The sequence below is a fragment of the Poecilia reticulata genome, chromosome 17, assembly GCF_904066995.2.
Source record: "Poecilia reticulata chromosome 17, P_reticulata-male-v2, whole genome shotgun sequence".
NCBI classification, from domain to species: Eukaryota; Metazoa; Chordata; class Actinopteri; order Cyprinodontiformes; family Poeciliidae; genus Poecilia; species Poecilia reticulata.
Window position 1 is genome coordinate 8,480,177 of NC_088846.1, and position 22,346 is coordinate 8,502,522.

The 22,346-nt window shown below is 40.1% G+C and overlaps 1 protein-coding gene across 4 annotated transcripts in view; it reads left to right on the forward strand.

Annotated features, from left to right (window-relative positions):
• slc6a9 (solute carrier family 6 member 9) overlaps positions 1 to 22,346 on the forward strand; it is a 76,619-nt gene that overhangs the window by 8,529 nt on the left and 45,744 nt on the right. For 3 of the 4 annotated variants that reach the window (XM_081598076.1, XM_081598075.1, XM_081598074.1), the window contains exon 2: positions 7,619 to 7,919. In XM_081598076.1, the coding sequence (XP_081454202.1) occupies positions 7,890 to 7,919 (30 nt within the window). In that variant the 5' untranslated portion in view covers positions 7,619 to 7,889. Of the gene's footprint in view, positions 1 to 7,618; positions 7,920 to 21,007; positions 21,979 to 22,346 lie in introns of those variants that run through there. The other variant, XM_081598073.1, reaches the window with a different exon arrangement.

Genomic DNA, 22,346 nt, shown 5'->3' on the forward strand with positions numbered 1-22,346 from the left:
CCAACCCAACTTTTTCTGCTCATTCTTCCTCCAGTGACTCAATTCTCAATACAATTTATTTTTAGTTCCTCTTGATTTCTGGTTAGTGCTCAGAGTGAAAGCAAAAGTTACAAGCTTTGGAACTAATTTTGCAACAAATTATGCATCTAATCAAGACAAATTTCTCACTTCCTCATACCTTCTGCTGCGTTTCTGTTGGTGGTTACTGTTCTTGTGCTTCAACGCGTTTGAGCTTAAAAGTTGTAGAGTACTTTCTAATATTGAATACCGCTTCTTTGAAAACTAAAATGACAGTTTGGATGCTGAGTCAAACATATGTTAAAAAGAGGTTTAAAATATTACAGAATAAAATAAAATATTGGAAATAAATTGAACTAATCTTAGATAAAATACTGAACTAATAATGGTGAAAAGAAGGGAAAATATTCAGAGCACTGATTAGCATTATCCTCAATAATACCCCTTTAAAAGAGGTTTCTTCAAATGAATCGATACTTTTTTATACTTTACAAATGTATCCAATTTTTCTGTATGTTTTGGGAAAAAGTATATTATGGAAATGTCTTTACAAAATTACCAGTGGCACACAAGTCATGACCTCAAACTAGCCCTACATGTTGATCGTTACTGAACAATTGGCCACTATTTTGTACTTTGTAAAGTTCCTCATAGTAGAAATCCACAACTTATTGAAATCTCATACCTGAAATCTCACACCTTCCTTGGACGTAAATACCATATGTCACAGAGACCCTTCCCCCTGAGCCACTCTTCATAATGGCAAGAGGACATCCTGTTCAGGTCAGGCAGATGGGTGTCGATCGCCATAAACCAAGAGACTGCAGATTAAAATGAGACACTCACGTAAACTTCTCCATATCTACAGTCAGAGAATCATATTAAAAGTTAAGCTTTGATAAACAAGATTGGAATAAGCATAGAGAGAAAGACGGTTTGAGTGGCATTCTGTATCTGAATTAATTTGACTTTGATCGTGACAGTTCTGATGTTTTGGTTTGGTTACTGTTTCAGGGCGAAGGTGGACATATGTTTGCGTTTTTGTCCTAGCTCTATAGATAATGTAGATTGTGCTGCATGATTGCTTGTGATTTGAAACACCACACCTCCTGTTGTCTGAACGACGTCTTTCTCTCATTCGCTCCATCCATTTGTTTTGTCCGCATGCGGAGATTGTTTGGATATATAAAAGGAATTAGGCTGACCAACATCATTTGGTGGCGTAAGCACTGAAGAATCTAGCTCAACCGCAAAATGATGATCGGGCAAGTACTTTTTTTGACTTGGTAGAAATGAAAATGTTGAGAGAGTGACAGAACAGATAGAAAGGATTTGCAAAAACTGGGGAGATACTCTGTCTAAAAACACAATACTCTGTCTAGCTAATCCCCTTAAGCCAATGCAGCTGAAGTTAGCATCTTCCTTGGAGCATTTTGTCTTTGCTAAGCTACAATGCATTTCAGTTTTGTATTGAATCTGTGTGGCGTTTAAACATACTGCTCCAAAAATCTAAGCCATTATTACAGATATATGTAAATATATATTTTCTGCCACTCTCTCAACTTTTCAATTTCTTCCAAGTCCCAAAAACAAAACATACAGGATTTTAGATTTCCCTAGAAATATTGTTAAACTTCTATTAAACCTCATTCTCTTGAACCCTCTGCTGCGTATGGTTTTGTGCCGTCAGATGGAAACGGCTCCGAATGCTTACTGACCTCATTTAGTTTTAGAAAAGGCTGTCCTTACTGTAATTTTTACAATTTTTAAAATTCTTTTATTTTTTTGCAACGGACAACTGAAAATAAGCCTCACATTGGCTTCTGCACTTGCAGTCCTGGTGGATTCTTGTTGGTACGAAAATCATTAAAATTTTACTGTAACATCATTTTTATCTTTACGGTTCAATCCCATAATTTTCCCCATTTCCGTTGCGGTGTTGATGGAATTAGTCCGTGTTTTTTTTTTTTTCCAGCTTTCCCAAAGTGATTCCAGCTTTGCCGCCTCTGTTTCACATGGTCCTGAACAAAAGCTCGAGCTTAGTTAGGGCTGCTTTGAGTGCTGCGTTAGTTGTACTTGGCGTCACATACGTGCACGAGTAAGGCCGTCTATCGCAACCAAACAGAACTTGTGGAGTCCCAATCTTGCTGCCTCATATTGACCTCATTGATTATAGACACAGCTGCTTTGTGAGGCCAACAATATGACGCATTGTAAACATGGCGAGCAATAAAAGGTGGCCGCTTTGTTTTCTGGAGGCTGCTTTGTTGTACATTGTGTCAGGGCCGGGAACCGGAGGCTCTCACACTGACTGACACAGTTCATATGCAGATCGCAAGAACAGAATGTATGACTGTCAGTACGATGTTGCATCTCCCCGTGAGACAAGTGCTATATTTAACTTAACTCGCATGCCTCTTATATTGTTGGCCTTGATTATCGAGCAGCAGAAATTAAAAATAGCAACAACGCTGTCTATCGTTCTGCTGTATACTTCTCCTTATTTTACATAAAGAAACACTTGTTCAGCTTTATCTTTTCTACATTAGCATTTGCATTTCTGTTGTTTTTTTGTCATCTTAAGCAGGAGTTTAAGAAAGTACATATCTATTTCCAGCAGAGGTATGAAAAATATGGCTTTCCCTGTCTTTGCTACAGTGTTGGTTTCTGATTTTGTCACTGTTTATACAAGATTTTTTCCATAAAGTTTCAAGGGAAATGATGATGTATGTGGAAAGAAGAAGGTTTTAGAGTCAACTGTAATTTTTTTTTCTTGTACAGCCACTTTTTTTTTTTTTTTTTGGCAAATTCTGCTTAAGTCAGCACATTGCATGGTTTAAACTCGGACAAAAATGAATGTGTTTCCAAAACGAAATGCTAATCCTTCCAGGAATGTTTTAGATATGTGTATACCAAAAGTACAGAGTATATTAAAGTATTCTCTTGTCTGCCTTCATACACATGGCAGGGGTTCAGTCAAAACAAGAGGACACCATCAACAAATGGCCCCCACTTTCATATAATAGTTCAAAAGTGACCTGAAGCATTGACTTTTCTTTTCGATGAAACTAAGAGATAAACCCAAAGATCCATCCTCGATAAACTCTCTGCAACAAACATTACACCAGACACGATTCAGACAGGCAAGTGACTTAAGTTAACTTGAGACGAGGCCACAAATTGTTTGGATTATTTTTCAGTGGATCCAAATTTACAGCTATTTAAGTTTTTTTTTTCTTCTGTTCAAGTAAAACCAATGCAATTTGAAATAATCACTGAAGTCTAAGCATAAAACTCAATTTAATTTGACACCGTAAGTTGTTATTTTTACTTGATCTAAGTTATTGTAAATCATTGATTTTTTATTAAAATGTAACCTTGTTTTTTCAACTACAACTTTTGACCCTAGATCAGGGCCGGCCCACGGCATAAGCAGACTAAGCAGCCGCTTAGGGCCCCAGAGCCACTAAGGGGCCCCCTCAGTCGAGCTATGTCTATGTCATTATAATATCAAAAACACACAATTTCACTATAAAGTGATTTGCTTTTACGATAATATATATTTGATAATGTTTGTAGAAATGATTATTTCATTGATAAAAATAAAATAAATAAATTGCTCTTGGAGGCCCCTAGTGGCTGCGGTAGGTACCGCACGCTTCGCCGGTGTCAATATCTGCCGTGCACCGTGCAGAGCATCCAAACGTCCAAAGCTCCGGTCAGAAGTTAAACAGTGTCTCAAAAAAGGACTTATCCTTCAGGGAGGGAGAAAAGAAAGAGGAAGAATAGAAAAAAGCCAAGATAAAGGTTCGTTTTAATGTGCCTTGGTAATGTAACAGATTTGTAAAGCTGCTAATAGAAAATTAGCTTGATAGCGACCTGGAATGGTCCAGTTCATTTATGCTAGGGTCTTTGTGTTTGTGTGAAACTGAGTTTAAACTTTAAATGAGTTGATTCTCCTGCTTGTCTCTGTATATTTCTGAGATGTTTTTGGCTTCAAAACGCCGTTTTTGATAACGTTTGATAACAACAATTAAAACTTCCCAATGTTTGACATTGTCTAGCAAAATGTTTTTACGTCAGGCTGCATAGCTGCTACATGGATGAGCTGCTCTATGCTGTAGTTGGGGATTTGTTGTTTGCTGCTGAGAATAATCATTTTGTGGCTAAAACAAACATTATTTCATATAAACTTCTAAGGTATGTGAAACTTCTGTTAAAATCATTTGAAGGCTCAGAATCAGTCCAGTACCGGTACCGGTCCACAATCTCAAGGGAGAAAGACTCACCTGGTATAAATTAAATTTTTAGCTATTGAAGTTACTAAGAAAAATTTATTTAATCAAAGAATGTCATGAAGATGTGTGTAGAGCTGAATCAATTGCAGTTTTCTAGCCAATCCCTGGTTACCGATCTTTAAAAAGCCTGACCTGCCGATTTTGATTTTGGCTGATATAAATTTGTTTTGTCTGAAATGTCACTAAATATAACAAGAAAGTCACCGAGTTGGCAACAGTGCGGTGCATATTGTTAACTGTAAACGTTCGGACCTGACATGTTGGCTCGGTCTGCCAGTCACACCTCTCACTGTAGAGCAGAAGAGGACAGAGACTGATTTATTAACCTTTGCTGACAAAGATAAGATTAGGGGATAAGATCAGCTTCACATGTAAGAATCGGCCAATCACGATCCCCCAAAATTAAGGAAATCGATGGCCAGAAATCGACCGGCTGATAAATTAGTTGGCCAGTAAATGTATCCTATATTACACATGTATATAATATAATATAGCTGGATAAACAGTTTTCTTTGACCGATATGTTGTTTCTCCTCCATTAGCGCATGTACGTGGAAATGTTGGTATTTTAAGAATCAAAATGACAATAATTCCTATTAACAAAAAACTTAACAAAATCAGGCAAAATAATATTTTCATTCAAAATAAAACTTTTGAAACTTTAACATAAACTGCAGGTGTGTGTCTGTGTCTGGTGAATTTGTTGTTAAAATGTTTGCTTTTCATTCAGTCGGTAGAGAATCCAGAAGTTTTACTGTTAATTAAAAGTAGCGATTCTTCATAATAAAATTTCTCAAGTAAAAGTGAACAACATAGTAAAAATACTCCTTAAAAATTAAATAAAAAAAATAATAATTCTGAAGTAAATGTAATTGTACCCAACTCTGCCTGGGTCAGTATTAATTGTGTATTTATGTTGGTGTTGACATTAAATAATCTTCATTGTCTGTCTTCTGCAACTTCCCTTACGAGTTCACCGAGGCGTCTTCGTGTTACTTCCTGCTGCCACTCCTTCCAGGATTGCCCAATCGGCTTTCCCCCGGTTCTTCACGTACGTACATTAGTGGAGTTTGTCAGTGGGCTGAAGTCAGAGCTGTGTACTTTAATCACAGCGTTCAGTCCTGGCCCCTGATCATTCCTGAGAGCCCGAGCCTGCTGCCCTCTGCTGATGCTGTCTTTCTCCTCCAGCATCTCTTTGTGGACGGTAGGGCTCAAGTTTGTAACCTAGTTTTGTTTCTTTCGGCCATCTTTTATCGATGTGCAGTGTGCTGTGTGTGATGCGTGTCCCTGGGCATTTTGGAGTTTCCATGGGCTCCTGAATGTGAAGCAGGCGTAGTGTTTGCATTTGGTGGAGTTTTTTTTTTTTTAAATGTGTGTGACCCTGAACGGTTGCTATATTTGGCCCCTTTTTCTTTGCTCGTGCTGAAATGCTTTTCTTTTTTATGACTGCTTTATGGAGTCAGATCAAGCAGGACGTGATGCTAACCAGCCGCTGTGCAGCCACAGCCTCAATATGACAGCCTGTTCAGCTGACATGAAACTTTTTCCTTTTAATATGAAGTATAATTAATGCTTTTCCCTTTTGGTGGTATGGGACATGTTTTATCCTGCATTTTTTGGTGTTGGGACCTCCAGTGTTGTCGTTAATTTTTATTTTTTAAGTTTCACTTTGGACTTTGGCTGCGTTTTCACTCTTCTGTCCATTTTCAGATTAAATGTTTTGTTTGGCTTTTCTAAACTTGACTCTAACTTATCAATCAATGAGCTAAAAATGTTCCCTAAACTTCCGATAAGAATGTGTGATAATCAGTAAGTTATACCCCACATAATAACACTTCAAGACACTTAAAAAAAAACAACAACTTGCAATTCAAGGCTGCTTATAAAGATTGTCAAAAGAAAAGAACACAATAAGTTAGATTTGCACTTTTTTTTTTACCATATATTTCTTTTTATGTTTTTTGTTATTTAAAAAAAAAAGATGCTTTTTATTTATTTATTTATTTATCCAGAAATGAGGCACAATTGTTCAGAAAACCTGTTGAGGCAAGAGAGCCAGGATGGGCTGGAGATTATGTCAAATTAATAATGCCGATTCAAAAAACTTCTATAGATCTGATCATGTTTTAAGGAAACAGTTTCATTAACATGAAAAGCCTTTTTTACAGGCTTTTATTTCCCTACTCTGACTGAAATGAATTGACAGATGGGACACTGAAGTTGACGTTGTATCTGGAGCTTGAGTAAAGGGGCTATTTAGCTATTTTTGAAGCTCAGCTCTGGTTGTTCTAATGTAATTATATGTAACTATAAAACATGTAATTTTAAAGCCTTCTATGCTTTTTATTCATTCTTTTAAAACCTTTATTGGATTTCAACTTCTTTTTGTTTGTTTTCCGAAAAGGAATAAAAGGTTTCAGAGTTTTAGATTGTGTTTAGAAGAATTTGTATTTAGTTTTAAATAATCCAGTCCAGTTTTGAGAACTTGAGAGCTTACTCTTGATTAGAGGTGAAATCCTAGCGCTAACTTCAGTTTTGTTCAACAGAAGCAAAAACTGAAGGGAGGAAACTCAGTTTATAAAGACTTTTTGATGTCTGGTGTTCCACTTGAGAAAACAAAAATCAAAAGAATTTCAATTACTATATTTAATCTTTAGTTGCAAAAAAACAACAACAAAAACAAACAAATGTGACGATGTCATTTCTCTGCTTTAGTTTAACCAAATAGTTAGCCTTTCACTTAATTTTTTTTCCATTAGTTTTTTTTTTTCACTAAAACCTCATGAAAAGAAATTTCGGACAGGCTGGGACTGTAAAAAATGTTTTGTTGGAACATAAATATTTTCCGCCACCTGCCCTCAAATCCGGACTTGGGGCCGTTTTCCTACTTTGGCCGTCTTACAGCCGTCTGAACGTTTCCCTAACAGTTAATCTCTGAACACAAAAGGCCACTTTGTCGTGCCAGCTGCTTTGCTACAGTATGCAAATATCTCACTACATGCTTTCGAAATTCTTTGCGTCCGCTGTCATTGACTTACATTTTTTTAATTTAAATTCTTTTAGACGTTTTAAGACATTCGCATTTACACACACACACACGCAAAAACAAACAAACATTGGTGCCACGTTAGATTTGTTCTACAGATCATAAAGATCGATCTGAATATTCACAAAAGGGGAGGGAACGTTACTAAAAAGTGTCTCCTTTTCCCCTCCGCCCCACCATCCCCTCCACCCCACGTCTCCCACCCCTCTCCTCCCTCCTCCTACCCCTCTCTGCCTGTCACGTGTTCTTTTCACAGCTTAGAAAAGTTTCTGGATTAAGGCAGAATTGACACAAAGCGGCAACGCCACTCCAAGCAACACTTGCGAGCGGCACAGAAGCGGTGGGGGGAAACCGAGACGGAGAGAGAGAGCGAGAGAGCCCGACGCGACGGGGTGAAGGCAACAACCCGGGGGCCCCTCAGAAGACGCCGAGAGCTCCGGTAGCCAGAAGGCGGACGAGTCCATTCCAGGCAGTGAGTGAGAAAGCAGCAGAGAGGCAGAGGATCTTTGCCGACGAGGTCCTGAAGGATGGAAGAGAAGCCGCTCTCTGGGATCCTGGTGAGTTCTCCTCTCGCGCGATGACACTCAGAACTTTGGGAGCACAAAAGGCACAGGGATGCGGGTCCGCGTCTCGGCGGCGTCACGCTGCCGAGATGCAACTGCCGGACCACCAGTTGAGTTGCTCTCCGCTTCCCTTTTTTTCCAGACCTTTCTGTTTAGTTGTGACATTTGGGTACTTTCCACACACATTCAAAACTTTTCATACATTTATTAGACCTCTAGAGACTTTCTGAAATCATTCTGCTGCTCTCTGTTTTTTTTTTCCTCACCAGAGGACTGATTAGTAATTTCTTGTTTCTTCGCATCCTGAGGTGTTTAAAAGTAAAAAAAAAAATATATTTCAATTCAAAGAAGAAAAGTTTTCCTCTGTTGTTGTTGTTCTTGTTCCCTTCATATCTGATATTTCTCTTTTTTTGAGAGAGAGAGCAGGTGAGAGGCTGATAAGACATTGGGCCAAGAGGTAAATGTGTCGGTATCGGGCCTGCTCTGAAGCAGAGCGTCAGTAATGTGGCGTCATTGACAGTCAGGTCACTTCTCCCTCCACCTCTCCCTTCAGTCCAAGTCCTCCAGTCCGTCTTAAGACGGCGATAAACACAAACCCAGACTTCCAGCTCTCTTCTCTGACGTTCTCTCTTGTTTGATTCGTTGCCTTTCTCACCCGGTGACATTTTCCCAACCGACTCTGTTGCGTCCTTTTAAGATGTTCGTCCGCGTTGAGGTGCACACCAACCGTTAAATTGCGCGCTCTCTCCTGTCCTGCTCTCTGTTGGAGGGTAAAGATTAGACTTTATATTTTTACAACTTTTTTGTATGTGTGTTGTCGCTGTCATGTTTCCATTTTAGTCTCAGAAAAGCCAGTCAGTGCTTTGACTTGTGAGCCACAGCTGGAGAAGCGCTGGCATTCATACATGATGGAAATATGAAGAGGTTTTTATACATGCGTTTGAATTAAAAGTGCTGGCGGCCCTCAGGGATCACTTTTAGGAGTAGCGAGGTCAAGCAATTATTCGCTACGATTGACAATTTTAGGAAATGTTCACATGAAAGCCCCATATTCCACGACAAATGGAGCATGGAATAATCATAATTTAGCTAATCAACATTGATTTAAGGAGTTCTGGAAGATTTTGCTCTCGATTTTACTCGTTTTGTCAGCTGTAAAATTTATTCACTTTGCAAAAATGATCCACCAATCAGAAAGGCTTGACTTTGACCATCGTATAACAAGCCAAGTTGATTTCTCTTTAAGAACTATAACAAAAGAAGACATAAATACGGTATGCAAAATAACTTTTTCAATCTTTCTGCTGCCAGCATTTGTTCATTCCTTATTTTGGGCAGCAAGAGGGCGAGAATAGTTGCTGTTAAAGTTTTTATATATTTTGTAAAGGAAAACTGTTCATGGAGAGCAGCGTTTTTTTATTAGCAGTTAGCATGATTAGCATGAGCGGCATATGCGTATTCCTTGAAAATGTAGACTCCTTACTTTAAGTGTTAAGAGTTCTAAAAAGCTGCCAACATTTCCAAATCCTGTTTGTTTTCTGACAAGGAGAGGTTGGAAACTCCAGAAGACCAAACTTTCTGCTGTCTGCTGAACGAATGGCTTGCTTCTTCTTTCTCTTTGGCGCATGATGTCAATAATTCATAGAAAATATAGCGTTCTTTTAAACATCTTCTTACACCGCTGTGGTTCAATGCAGTTCAGTTTTAAGCGTTGGATTGAGACAGAAAATAGAGAAATGGGAGTCTTCTTCACTCTGCAACACAGAAGAAGGTTACTGTCAGAGCAACATGGCAAAACTGAGATGGGTTCATTCATTTGTTAGTTAGTTGCCTGTTATCAGCAAATGTCTCAGTGCAACTGTGCCAAAGTCTTTACAGCAGAGATGTGTTGTTGTATATCTTCAATAGTATTTATAAACAAATTTGTCTTCGTGTTTCAAGAGGATTCGTGGTAAGATGTGCAAGTTGTTGCCACTTTGCGGTACACTGCCAAGAGATCTAAATCTTACCAAGTATTTTTTTTTGTCAAGTGTCTAGTGTAAATATCTCAGAAAACTTTAAATATGGCAAAATGACCTTACAAGTAACTTATCAGCAAGAAATAAGAGCTTGTTTCAAATCAATAATTACTTAATATTGATTAAAAAGTTCAAGTTCCGTTGGCAGCTTTTCTCACTTATAACGAGACATTTTTCCATGTAATAAGTGAAATAATATGCCAATGGAATTAGTACTTTTTCATCAATATTAAGGGATTATTTACTTTAAAAAAAGTTGCTATATCTTGCTGAAAAGTTATTTGAAAGTGAGTTTTGTCTTATTTAAGGATTTCTAAGATATTTTCACAAGAAACTTGACAAAAAATACTTTGTAAGATTTTGGAATTTTGCAGTGTAGCAGATTACTACCAGATCCTAAGCAAATAAGAATATATACATTAAATGCATGTATATTTGTATATTTTTGTCTATCAAGAAGATGCCAAATTAACCAGAAATTTTGCACAATCCTTTCTGGTCTACTGTCACAATATTTCGAACCCAGTTCAAAAAGGTAAAACCACAATCGGATGCCATTCACAATTGATCGTAGTCCCTTCTCTAAACAACACCTGACTTCTCTGCACAAATTAAAGTGCAGATTTCTCAACTCATTTCCCAAAAACGTCCCATGAAAAACAGAGTGGAGCGGGACACAAAAGTATGTAATTTCCTACAAATACTAGTTTCGACATCTTTTTTGAAAACTGTTGCACCGTAAACATGGCTGCTAAACCCTGGAAAACAAGAACTTTTGTAGCTCGCAGATTCCTTCCAAATTTAGTCTAAGCAAAGCACGTTGAAAGTCAGGCTTTTGTCAGTCTGCTTGACCCCCACTTACCACTTCTCAAGCACTCTCAGATATCAACTGATGGCAAACTCTCAGCTTTGAGTTTTAACCGCAGCTTTAGAAAGAAGCCAATCTGATCCTTTCTTTCTTTATTTCTTGGAGTGTCTGACTTGCATTGTCAAAACACAAAGCTTTGGTGAGAATTAGTGCAAACTCTCTCCTCTCTCTAATTTCTCCCTGCCGATGGCCGAGGCCGCTGTTCCCCAGAAAGGATTGCACAGTGATGTTTGCCCACTGGTGTCAGCTGCAACTTCAAGTCATCAGCAACCAATCAAAGAAAGAAAGTGTGTGCGTTTGCGTGTGTGTGTGTGTGTGTGTGTGTGTGTGCGTGTGTGTGTGTGTGTGTGCGTATGTGTATGTTGCTCCCATTGCCACTCGCCTCTTTGTTTCCTCTTCCTCTGAGTGCGCCCACTCTAACTCCACCCTCTCCTTAAGTTCTTTTGTCGGCCGCATCCTCCTCTCGCATTGTCTGACATCCACAAGGACAATTTGTAATTGTGATTTACTTGTCTAACCTTTTAGATGTAAACTACTCACCCAAACTGCTGTTTGAAGAGGGGAACATTGCCTTTTTCTAAAAAAGTTCCTGCTCTTTTCGTCAAGTTGGATTTATCTATACTAGCCCAGATGGTTGGTGGATGGACCGGTCACCATAAATCTCGGCACACACTAGGCGGTAGCTTCCTGCTACCATTTGGCTCGGTCCGTAGCCTTCTGCCAGTACTCTCTCTCTCTTTCTCTTTCTGTCCAAACTTAAATCTCCTGCCACCGCTCACTGCTCTCAATAAAAACCTCCATGTCCCTCAATCTCCCCGTTTGTCTTTGACTGCCCTGGAAGTGGCGACTTCCACCGAGCGGATGAGCAGATGGTGCCCTGGCATTAGGCTTTTCACCGGATGAACGGAGAGCTGTCTCTTTGTTTTCACTCCTTGGTGACTTCTTTTTGCACTCGCAGTCTTTAAAGTGTCCGCGCTTCGAGATGTATGTCGCGGGATGTGAGGGTAGGAGGAGGAGAAGGAGGAGTTGGGACTGCGGCGTTGCTGATTTGTTGCATTCACATGTCGGGCGGTGTGGACCACTGCTGCAGCTCCATCAACCTCCGAGGCCAAACGGGCGGAGGAGGTCACTCAAGTCTGGACAATGATCAAAGCTCACGAGGAAACAGAGGGGGGGGGTGAAGCGCAGGGTTTTAGTTGAGTTGAAGATCACGTTTAAACCTCTTTCGTCGCCTCGTAACCACGATTGTTCCTGTGCGTTTTGTACCAATAAAAGTGTAGGAAGTCTCTTGTTCTGAATTGCGGTTTGACTTCTGCTTTTACTGATGCGCTGCGCGTCCGCCATCACACCCAGATGTCCAATGGTGCATTTCCTCAAGTCTGGCTTTTTCTTTCGCCTCTGTGCAAGTGGGGTTTGTCTTTTTCTCTAAGCCGACTCGTGGCTGTCAACGCACTGCCTGGCAGAACTTACACCAGAGAGCTTTTAGGATCACAAGCTCCTCATGTAACATTGAGTCATCTCTCAGCTTTCCTTGAGAATTAGTCTCTGTTATTTAGCACAACAGCAACAAAAAAAAAGTTTTTTGTTTTAGTTGAATTGCGTCAATGAACTGTCTTAGACAGAGAAATGTCAATGACAGTAATATATGAGAAAGGAATATATGAAATCCTGGGTATTTGCCATGGCAAAAAAAAAGGACAGGAAGAGAGAGGAACCAATGACGTGGTGCTTCCTGAAAGAGAGAACACTTTTGAGACATAGATGTTTGTGCAGTACAGAAATTTCCAATTTTACATCAAGTTCCTGTACAATATTGTTCAACATTTGCGTGTTTTGTCACATCATAACTACAAACGTCAGTGTATTTTTTTTTTGTGATTTTAGGTGATAAACCAGCCCAAAACACAGCATTATCACAAAGTAGAATACAAAATCTCCAAAGATCTGATATTTATGGGTAGGCCTTTCACAATAACAAATTTTGCTGGATGATGAATTGTTCCGGAGGTTATTGTGACAAACAATAATATTGTTGTTTTGAGATAATTTTAAAGTAATAATAATGCAAGAACAAATTCTTACAGATCAATAAACTTTACATTTTAATGAACATTTACCACTGGAACTGGAAGGTCATTGTTGATGTGCTCGAATTCTTTTCGATGTTGTGTGTCTGTATGTGTGTGCGCGCGCGCATTTGTTTGTAATACCTTGTGTATTTTTCTGACACATACGACATTATGGGGACTGAAGCCTGGTCCCCACAAGGGGAAATGCTGTTTTTGGGTCAGGGATCAGATTTAGGATTAAAGTGTGGATTGAGTTTTGGTTAGGGTTACGATAAGGGTATGTATAAGGTTTAGGCTGTAGAAATGAATGGAAGTCAATGGAAAGCCCCCACAAAGACAGCCACGCAAACATGTGTGTGTGTGTGTGTGTGTGTGTGTGTGTGTGCGTGTGTGTGTGTGTGTGTGTGTGTGTGTGTGTGTGCGTGTGCGTGTGTGTGTATGCTCCATTTCCCAGGGGTTGTGGGACTAATGTGTGATGTAATCTGTGAACTGGAAACTAAACAGAAAGAAATAGTGGATCCTACAGCCAACACCTCCATGGGGTCAGGACCCCCACACACACACACACATGCAGAACACACATTAGAATCTAATGCAAACTCAAACTCTACAAAACAAACTTTGCTTTTTTTTTTTTTTTTTTGTTACACGTTTAAATATCAGCCCGGTGTCATGCGGCACAGGATAATTATTCAGTGGCTTGTGTTGAGTCAGAAATCGTTCTCGTTCTCCTGACGCCCGACTTTGTTAGCAGTCACGCTGCGTGTGCCGACAGATGCTTTCCTCCTCGGCGTGCTCTGCACCGCGTGCTCCACGCCGACCTACAGGTGAAAAACAGACATTTTATCTCTCTCGCCATCTCTCTCTCTCTCTCTCTCCACAGTTATGTAAGAAACATATTGAGTTGCCAGTCAGTCCGTTTAGCTAACAGCAGTGCTCAGCAACCGTGTTGACTGCCTCTGAGGCAGAAAGCGCCGACAAGCAGATGTGAACTGAGAGCTAGAGATAGAGAGAGACGGAGCTTAGAGGGCAGGTGGAGGAGGATGAAGTCAGATGTGATTTGGTCTCTTATTTCACTCCGCCTCCCGACTGGCCAGCTCGCTGAAGAAGATGGAAAAAAAACCAAACAAGAAAAGATTTCGTTCAACCGTACACAGAGTCAGTCGAACTGCTGCAACTGTGGCGAGCGTACAATTGAGACACAAGCGCCACAAGTGCCAAACACGTCCACTGCTGGGCCATGTTGAAAAGGTAGCTCTCACCACCCACTGACTTCCAATGTATGCTCACACACACATACACACACATGCTTTGCAAGAGGGAAATAGGGGCCTTTGTTGTGTTTGGGACCTTCAGGTTTCACTCAGGCTGAAAATTCTGTTTTCTGATGTTTCTTTCTTTTCCACTTTTATGTGAGTTTTAATGGGCCGTCCCTCGCCGTTCAGACCCAACAAAAGAAATAAGACAAGCAAGTTAAACAGAGGGGACGTCTCTCCCTTAATTCCTTCCTCGTCCTCAGAAGTCGCAGAAATTATGGACAGCGTCCGGACACAAGAGAGTTCCTTTTTTTTTTTTTTAATTATCGTTTTCAATGGTTTCCAGTTGAGCTCTTCTCAAAAGCCTTTTCAGAGGTAATTTTAGGTGATTTGTTGCACTTGAACTGAACCTGCTCTCTGGCCATGCGGGCGTTGAATGGCAGCTGTGAGCTCCTTCAGGACGAGGGTGGCCGTTTTCTCTTCTTGGAACAGTTTGTCCCGCCTGTCTGCATGTCCTGCATGTTATTTAAAACACTTCTTCATCTAAAGCCAACTTCAGCTCAAGAAACTAGAAATGGGCCGATCGGATATAATGCAGGCGGTTTTGCACCACCGATTTTGGGAAGTTAGTTGAGTTACTTTGAAGATCTGCTAGTAACTAAATATGTTTCTCTACTTTCTAGATCGGTTAGAAATTCAGCAGATTTTTCTTTTTTGTTTACAAACTTCAAATATCAGGTTCGGGCAAGTCGAGCTTAAAACCATCTGATTTCGTTCACCAGCTGATTTTTCTCTGCAGGTTGTGTAGAATTAAGCTTCTTTTGGCTTTTACTGAAAGCCAAAAGATTCTGGCGTGTTGATTCTGGTCAAACATGACAGATTGAGGTGAAGTATAGCTGGAGAAAAAAAACAATAAGTGAACAGTCCTTAGTAGGAAAATGTTACTAAAATAATCAAACCCCTCCAGATTACAGGACAGATGTTTTTTTAAGGCTCAGGAGTTAGAAGTTTGTCTGGTAACCAGCGGTTTACCCCCTTAAACTCCCACTGTGTTCTCAATCTTTTTACCTGGCGCTGATTGAATGCTTCGAAGTCCTCTGGACTTGATAAAGTGCCGTACAAGTAAAGGCCACTAACAAAATAAAATACTGTGTGTTGCAGGAAGAAAACTAGTGTCATTTCTGAACTGCTGGTCACCGATCCGAGCCTACTAAACTATAAAACATCTAAGTTTAGACATAAATAGACTCGTTTCAATTTTTATAAAAAAAAAGGGCTGTGTTGATTCCGTTAAAACATGATGGAGCAGATTTTCGGTTTACCCTCACAGCTGGGATATGAACCATCTCCGATGCTGCATCACCTTCCTCATCTCTGAAAAACTAATGCTCAGATTTTCAGTTATAGTCAACTACACCAATGATATAATGACAATAACGTAATCAGTTTCAAAACCATGGTTTTTTTTTCACTAAAAGCTTGAAAAATTGCTTCCTCTATCTCACCAGCTTTGTAATTTTATAGATTTTCTTCTTCGCTATGAACAGATTTTCACTCACTGGCTTTAATATCTCTGCATATAATGAAGAGCGGATTAGTTTCTGATCACGAAGCAGCAGCAGCACCTTGGACAGTGCTTTGTCTGCTTAGGGCACATTTCCTATTTTTTTTCTCCACTTTTTTCTTCTTCTTCCTCTTCCTTCTTTAACTTTTGTCACATTTTCTAGCGCAACTGTGACTTTTGCCACGTGAGGCCAACTTTGCTCACGTGTTCCCCACTTTTTCATCCCCAGCAATGGTCCCATATGTTTGTAAAATAAATAAAATAAAAATAAAAAAACGTGTGTGCCGTGTGCTTTTCCAGCCCGATTTGTTCCCATGCCTTCTCTCCGATGAGCCCCGCTCTCCCCGGGGGTCCGAGCCGAAGCCTCACGCTATTTATACAGACTGAACAGCTGGGGCCCTCCCAGCCAAAACAGTGAGGGATGGGGGCGGGGGTCGAAGGGGTTGGTGGAGAAACTAACATGGAGAACTTCAGGTTTAACCAAGCGTTGGAAATGTCTCTCTGTTCTCTTTTTTTTTTTTTTGCTTCCGTCATTTGTTTCTCTCCCCCCCCGGAGAGGCCGGGTCGTGTTCAGTTCAAGCCTGCTTGACCCACGGACAAACATCACTCTGTGTCTGAGTCTCCATTGTCCCACTTTCCATTCATCTTCAATGCATCTTTCTTCACACTTCTGTTTGTAAGTGAGATTGTTGAGTTGGACAAACGCTACAAAACTTCTGTTTTCCTCTCCTCTGTGACTTTTTTTGGTGCTCATCTTGTCTAGAAGTCCGGTGAAGTTTCGCCGACATGAGGCTCTGTGATTTCAGTGCTTCCTCACACAAAAAGCTCAGGAAGAATAGTGTGGACTCTGCCCGTGCTTCCTTCACTTCGAAGCCTCTCTCACAGTCAGGCGTTCCGTCGCAGGCATGTTGAGCTAATGAGAGGTGAAGAGAAATTAACCAAATTGCTGTAAGGGACAGATATATAAATTGTATTGGATGTAATGAGTGCAGATACATTCATTGGCTCTCTTCAAAGTTTTCTTATTGAAACAGATGAAGCCACACTGCGATTTGTTTTTCATTATTTGTGTTCAGATAAAACCAAAAAATTACCAGCCATTTTTTTAAACCATAGTTGAAGAATGACAGCTTTATAAAGAGCTATGTGTGTTAGTGGTGATGTGCAGTGTTTGTTGTCCGCTGTACTTATCGTCATCTGTAACAGTCAAAAAGCTCTGGTTTGGTCTCCTTACACCACATAGCTTCCTTAGCGTTTCCCACATGCCTTTTGACAAATTCTACTCAAACCTTGATATGAAGTTTCTTCAACAGTGGATTTCTCATAGGCACTGTTGACCGGTGAAGAATCCAGCCAACACATGTCGTATGCAGAGTCTCTCCCATCTCGACCGATGAAGTTTGTAACTCCTTTTGCGTAGTCATGGGTTTTCTATGGCCAAATTCCACATGTAACTTTTCATTTCTTGATTTAGTGAACTCCAGGAGGATGTTCAGATCCTTAGAGTTTTTTTTAAGATGGCACACATATCCAGCTAAAATCTGGTCATACTCTTGCTGATGATAACTTCATGTAGAAGAACTTGTTAAAGTATGAGGCTAAACAATTAGGGATGGATGATATTGGATTTTTGGGCAATATCCGATATGCTGATACACTAAAACTCATTCGGTCAATAGTCAATACCAATATTTTTTGCCTAGAATTCTCTTAATTCTCTACTGTGGAATTAAAATACTGCGTTATCTTGGTCAATTTAGCATGCTACCAAAGGCAAATGCTAAAAAATGTAAAAAGGAGGCTGAAAATGACGTAACACTTTAAACGTGCATTATGTTCATGACTTACACAAGACAGAGCCTCTCGTCCGTCATCGATGACATTGTAAAGGATAAAAAAAAATTAAAATCACCTGAACTCTTAAGGAAAACCCAGATTTGTTGGTCATTTCTAAAATCCATGATGCAGTTTTGTGGTCAAAATATAAATGTAAATAGGCTGACTTCTTTTTTGTTTTTTGGGTAAAGTAAAATGAGGCAAAGCAAGTCACACAATTAAAGAAATCACACAGTAAACCAGACACAAGTATTGGGAGTTAAGTTGAATTTTGCGACACATCAACAGATAGCCTGACATGCCAAAAATCTAACACTGGTTTTCAATTCACCGATTAAAAACCTGCTTCAGCTGTAAAGCCATAAAAAAACATTCATTCTTAAGTGGTGAATTATAGACGAAGAGTTTCTCCTTCCCACTGAGCAGTGAGAAAAAAATGCTTAGACTGACAGTTGTCCACACACGAGCAGCAACCTCCAGTTATAACAGGAAACACAAGTCACAATTGTGTTTATATTTGCAATTTATCACTCAACGTTTATACGTTTTGCCCTTTAAAATCACAAAGCTCCTTTTCAGCCAAAATATGGAACAGCATTAGAGCGATACTGTTTATCTGTGTCAATTATGCAGTGATATTTGAAACTGTTTGTTAATCCAGATAGGAATACTTTGAAAGTGAGCGAAAAACCATGAAAGTGGAGATGAAAGAGACAGAAAAAAAAAACTGGAAGCGAGGTGTTTTCCTCCCTGCTTGTCCAAGTGGTTCATGTTTGCCTTACCCTTTCCAATGGCACTGAAATGTTAATCTGATATGAAATATGCAATATAAGTCATTAACTTACAAGTTATTCAAATCTTGACAGTCCCTTGAGCAAAAAAGAAAAAAGGATGATGGTTGATTTCATCACTTCTTTGTATTTTACATAGCACAGTCAGTTAGTCCCTGTCAGTGACGCAGAGTTTTCAAATGTATTTGTTACTGTATAATCAGGAACAGTCCCAGAAAATAAATAGTCTTTTCAGTACGCCAATAGGTTCTCATGAAATTGCGCAACATCCATTGATAGTTTTTGTTTTTTTTAGGAAATGGAGGTTTCACCTGATTTACTTTTGTATATACCAAACAGTCATTTACTAATCAGATCAATAATTGTCTTTTGGTAAAAAAAATATATAGTTATTATTTGTGGAGTTTAGTCATCACTTTTGTCAAAGAAAACATGATCTGTAACGAATCATGTGGGTACAAACAGATGAGGGAATGATGGCCAAGGCATTTGCTTCATGTTTCAGATATGCATAATATCAATTATGATACAGGGTACATGTTCAATAAAGTTTTTTTCTTCAGCATTATTAAGAAGAGTAATTTAAAATTAAATCTATTGCAAATTCTTCAGAAGAAACGATGTCGGCTAAAATTAGTTTTGGGTCAAAATTAGACAACATAACCTCCTCTTGCGTTCTCTGACTGCTTTGAGAAATAAATCTAGCGTGGAGTGTTTGTGTCAGTACCATTTTTTTCCATCTTTGAATAGCAAGAAAAAAACATCTTTATTGTGCACATTATCATCCAGGTCCCAGAAACTATACAACTGTAACAAGAAGTATTAGAAGTGGAAAGAAAAAAAAAATCACTTGTTAGAAACAGCATCTGTGCATCTTTAATTAGAGTTAAATGACCCAACGTAATTGGACATCGGCTAGCTAAACACCCTCGCAGCCCCTTCGCTAGAAACCTGCTTAAGTCTCAATTATTTTAGTAATAGATTCTCATTAGTTGAGTACAAAGGGAATTTTCCATGACTCCTCCAATATGTAACGCCACAATAAATTAATTCTGTATATATTGCATGCATGTGTGTGCTGTGGTTCAAGCACTTTGAAAATATTTCATCCATTTGACCTAATCTTGCCAACTGAACCTTAACAAAAACAAGTTTAAAGGCGTCCTTCCTTATAGAGGAAATGATGGTCTGCTACAAAGTATACAAGTGTTTCTTTTTAAAACACTTCTTTATTGTCACGTTTAACTAGTTATATCATCAAACGCATCGAGATATCAAGCAGCGATAAAATTAAAATGCTAACTTCATTTATCAAGGGAGAAAAACCCTTTCTAAGCCAGTCTAATTATTAAAAACTGTTCAATTTCTCTGTGTAAAAAAAGACAGACATGAAATACGCCTAAAGATCTCAAAAAGTTATTCATTTTAACTCGAGAAATTCAACAACAATAAATGAGAAACAAAGTTATTGATATTTATCAGTCTGAAAACGTCTTCAAAGCCTTGTTTCTGCCATTTTGTCAGATGTAGTTCAACATTTTTTGCAAACACTAATTTGTTTATGTTTTATACAGATGTCGCTACTGGTCAGACCGCCTCAATTTTTTTGTATTTAAGGAATCATAATTATTTTCTTAACGGCAAAACCACAGCCTGTGCTGCTCCAAAGGCTAAATACACAGAAAAACTAGTTTTTGTTCTGTAAAAAGAGAACGTAACACAGCTGATGACCCTTTTGATGTCATTCCATCGAAAGATAACCTACTTTAAAGATCAACTTGTCTCCCGAACAGAGATTATAGCTTTATTATTCTACTAGAATACTTTAAAAAACTCACACGCCACGGTAAATTTCTTGCCTTAAAAAACCTGCAGGGATGAAATACAAGTCATGGCAAAACACACGATCTCCCCCTATCTAACAGTTTAAACTTTACATGCGTGTCAACATACGCAGTCGTCTGTCAAGAGCGTTTCCTTTCTTTGCCCTCCAGTGCTTCCCCTCAGCGCCCTGAATGGGGTGGCTAAATGCTAATGAATCTTTTATTGCGTCCCCTGTGAGATTCTGTCACTTTTAATTGATAGACAAATGAAAAGCATCCGGTCCGTGTTGCTCGTCTCGTGTTAAACATATCTGGAGGGCCTCCACTCAAGCGGCAGCAGCCATTGTCCACGGCTATCAAACACCCATTAGGCCAGGCGCCAGTTGCTTGTCAACTCTGGACGTCATTCACCACCGCATTCGCTCGCACAATTATTGCTAAGCGACTTACTGAGTGACAGGATCTCATACTGATTTTTTATTTATTTTTTTGTCAATCTCAATCACCCCTCAATTAACAATGCAGTTTTGCCTTCGACCACTTTACTCTCTTTTTTTTTGTTTTTTGTCGTTGTTGTTGTTGTGGGCGGCCATTAGCCATGCGGTGGCAAACAGACACAAAAATGTTGGCACTCAAACTGCGGCCCAGGAGGGGAAGCGCTTAGATTTCAAAGGGTGGTCGACTCTGTGCACGCATTGCTGATGAGGCGAAAGAGGTGGGCTTTCTGGCGTGGGCCGGCCTCTTGGTGTGAAACGGTGGGCGAGTGGAGGGCATTGGCAACGTCAGGGTGTAAAGACGGACGAGGATTTGGAAGAGTCAAGTACCGCTGAAAGGGGAAGTTGTTGGTGGTCTGTGGAGTTGCATGCAGCTGCTCCTGAAAACAAATGGAAGAAATAAGGGAGACAGGAAAAAAAAAAAGAAAAAAGAAAGAGGGGTTAGGTGGTAGGGGGGCAGTAGAGTCCGGTGGAAGGCGGCAAGCTCCTAACTTTTTTTTTTGTCTGCTTGCGTTAATCTGCTGAGAAAAAGCGTGAGGAAACTTGGCCGAGGGTCCCCCCCCCCTACCAGGCCTCCCCCCCACTTTACTCCGGACAGCTAAACTTAAAGTTGAACACCCCCGCTATCACCGCCACCATGGGTCCTCCTCTCTCCCACTTACTTGCTCTGTATTCTGTCTAGGTGCTGGAGTGACAACGAGCCATTCATTGTGGAGGTAGAGCAAAAAAGACTCTGGATCTTTCCTGTGTCTTTTTTTGGGAGATGGTGGGAGTTGGAGGGGATGGGGGGATGGCAGGGGCTGGTAAAGTGGGAGGTGTACTGCTAAACAGAAGGAGGGCAGGAGTATACTCCTGAAATGGAGAAATGTGACGGATAAGAGGAAATGTAATGAGTTAGTGGAGAAAAAAAGTAAGAAACGGTTGAGTAAAGAGTAAGGTGCAGAGGGAGTGAGAGTTGGAGGGAGGGGAGAGGGGTTGCGATTGAGGTTTGAGGCAGAACTGGAAGCACAGAAGGAAGGGAGGGGGAGAGAGAAAGAGAGAGGGATGGGAGAGAGAGAGTGGGCTACCATGCCGAATGAGCAGGAGAGGCGGAGAGGAAGCAGAGCTCCATCAGATGAAATGAGGTGAAAGTAATTCAGGCATTAATCAAGCCAGGGCAAAAGGGAGGGTATACTGTTTTCTCGCCCCCCACCCCCTTTTTTTTTTTTTGCTGCGGAACTGAAAGACAAGGTGTGAATGAAGGAGCCTACAGTGGCCAGCAGAGAAGCACCACCGGGTCACAGCATCAAATCATGTCCGAGTCGAACACCGTCACGGCTTCCACCGCAGACCAGGTCAGTTAAAGCTGTCTTCGTGATTGTATCTTTGTTTTATGGCTCGCGAGCGTGCAGATATTCCCCCGGCGTTACAGCTGTAACCCTCACGCCGGCTCGAGGACCGGGAAACGGTCACCCCCTTTGGGTCTTTGAAGAAGTTCCGACAAAAAAAAAAGAAAAAGTCCCAAGATCCGGTGAGATGTATATCATCTTTAGATCCTAAATCGGAAGTTGCGAGGGTGAGTCTCCAAGAGCAACTGTGAGTGAGTGTGTTTCTTGGACTTTCAAAGCAATGATTGTTTTTGCTCGGAGCTGCCTGGACAACGGTACAGGGTCCTGAAAGAATTGAATTCATCAAGACGAGCTATTGTCTACGTCGCCTTATT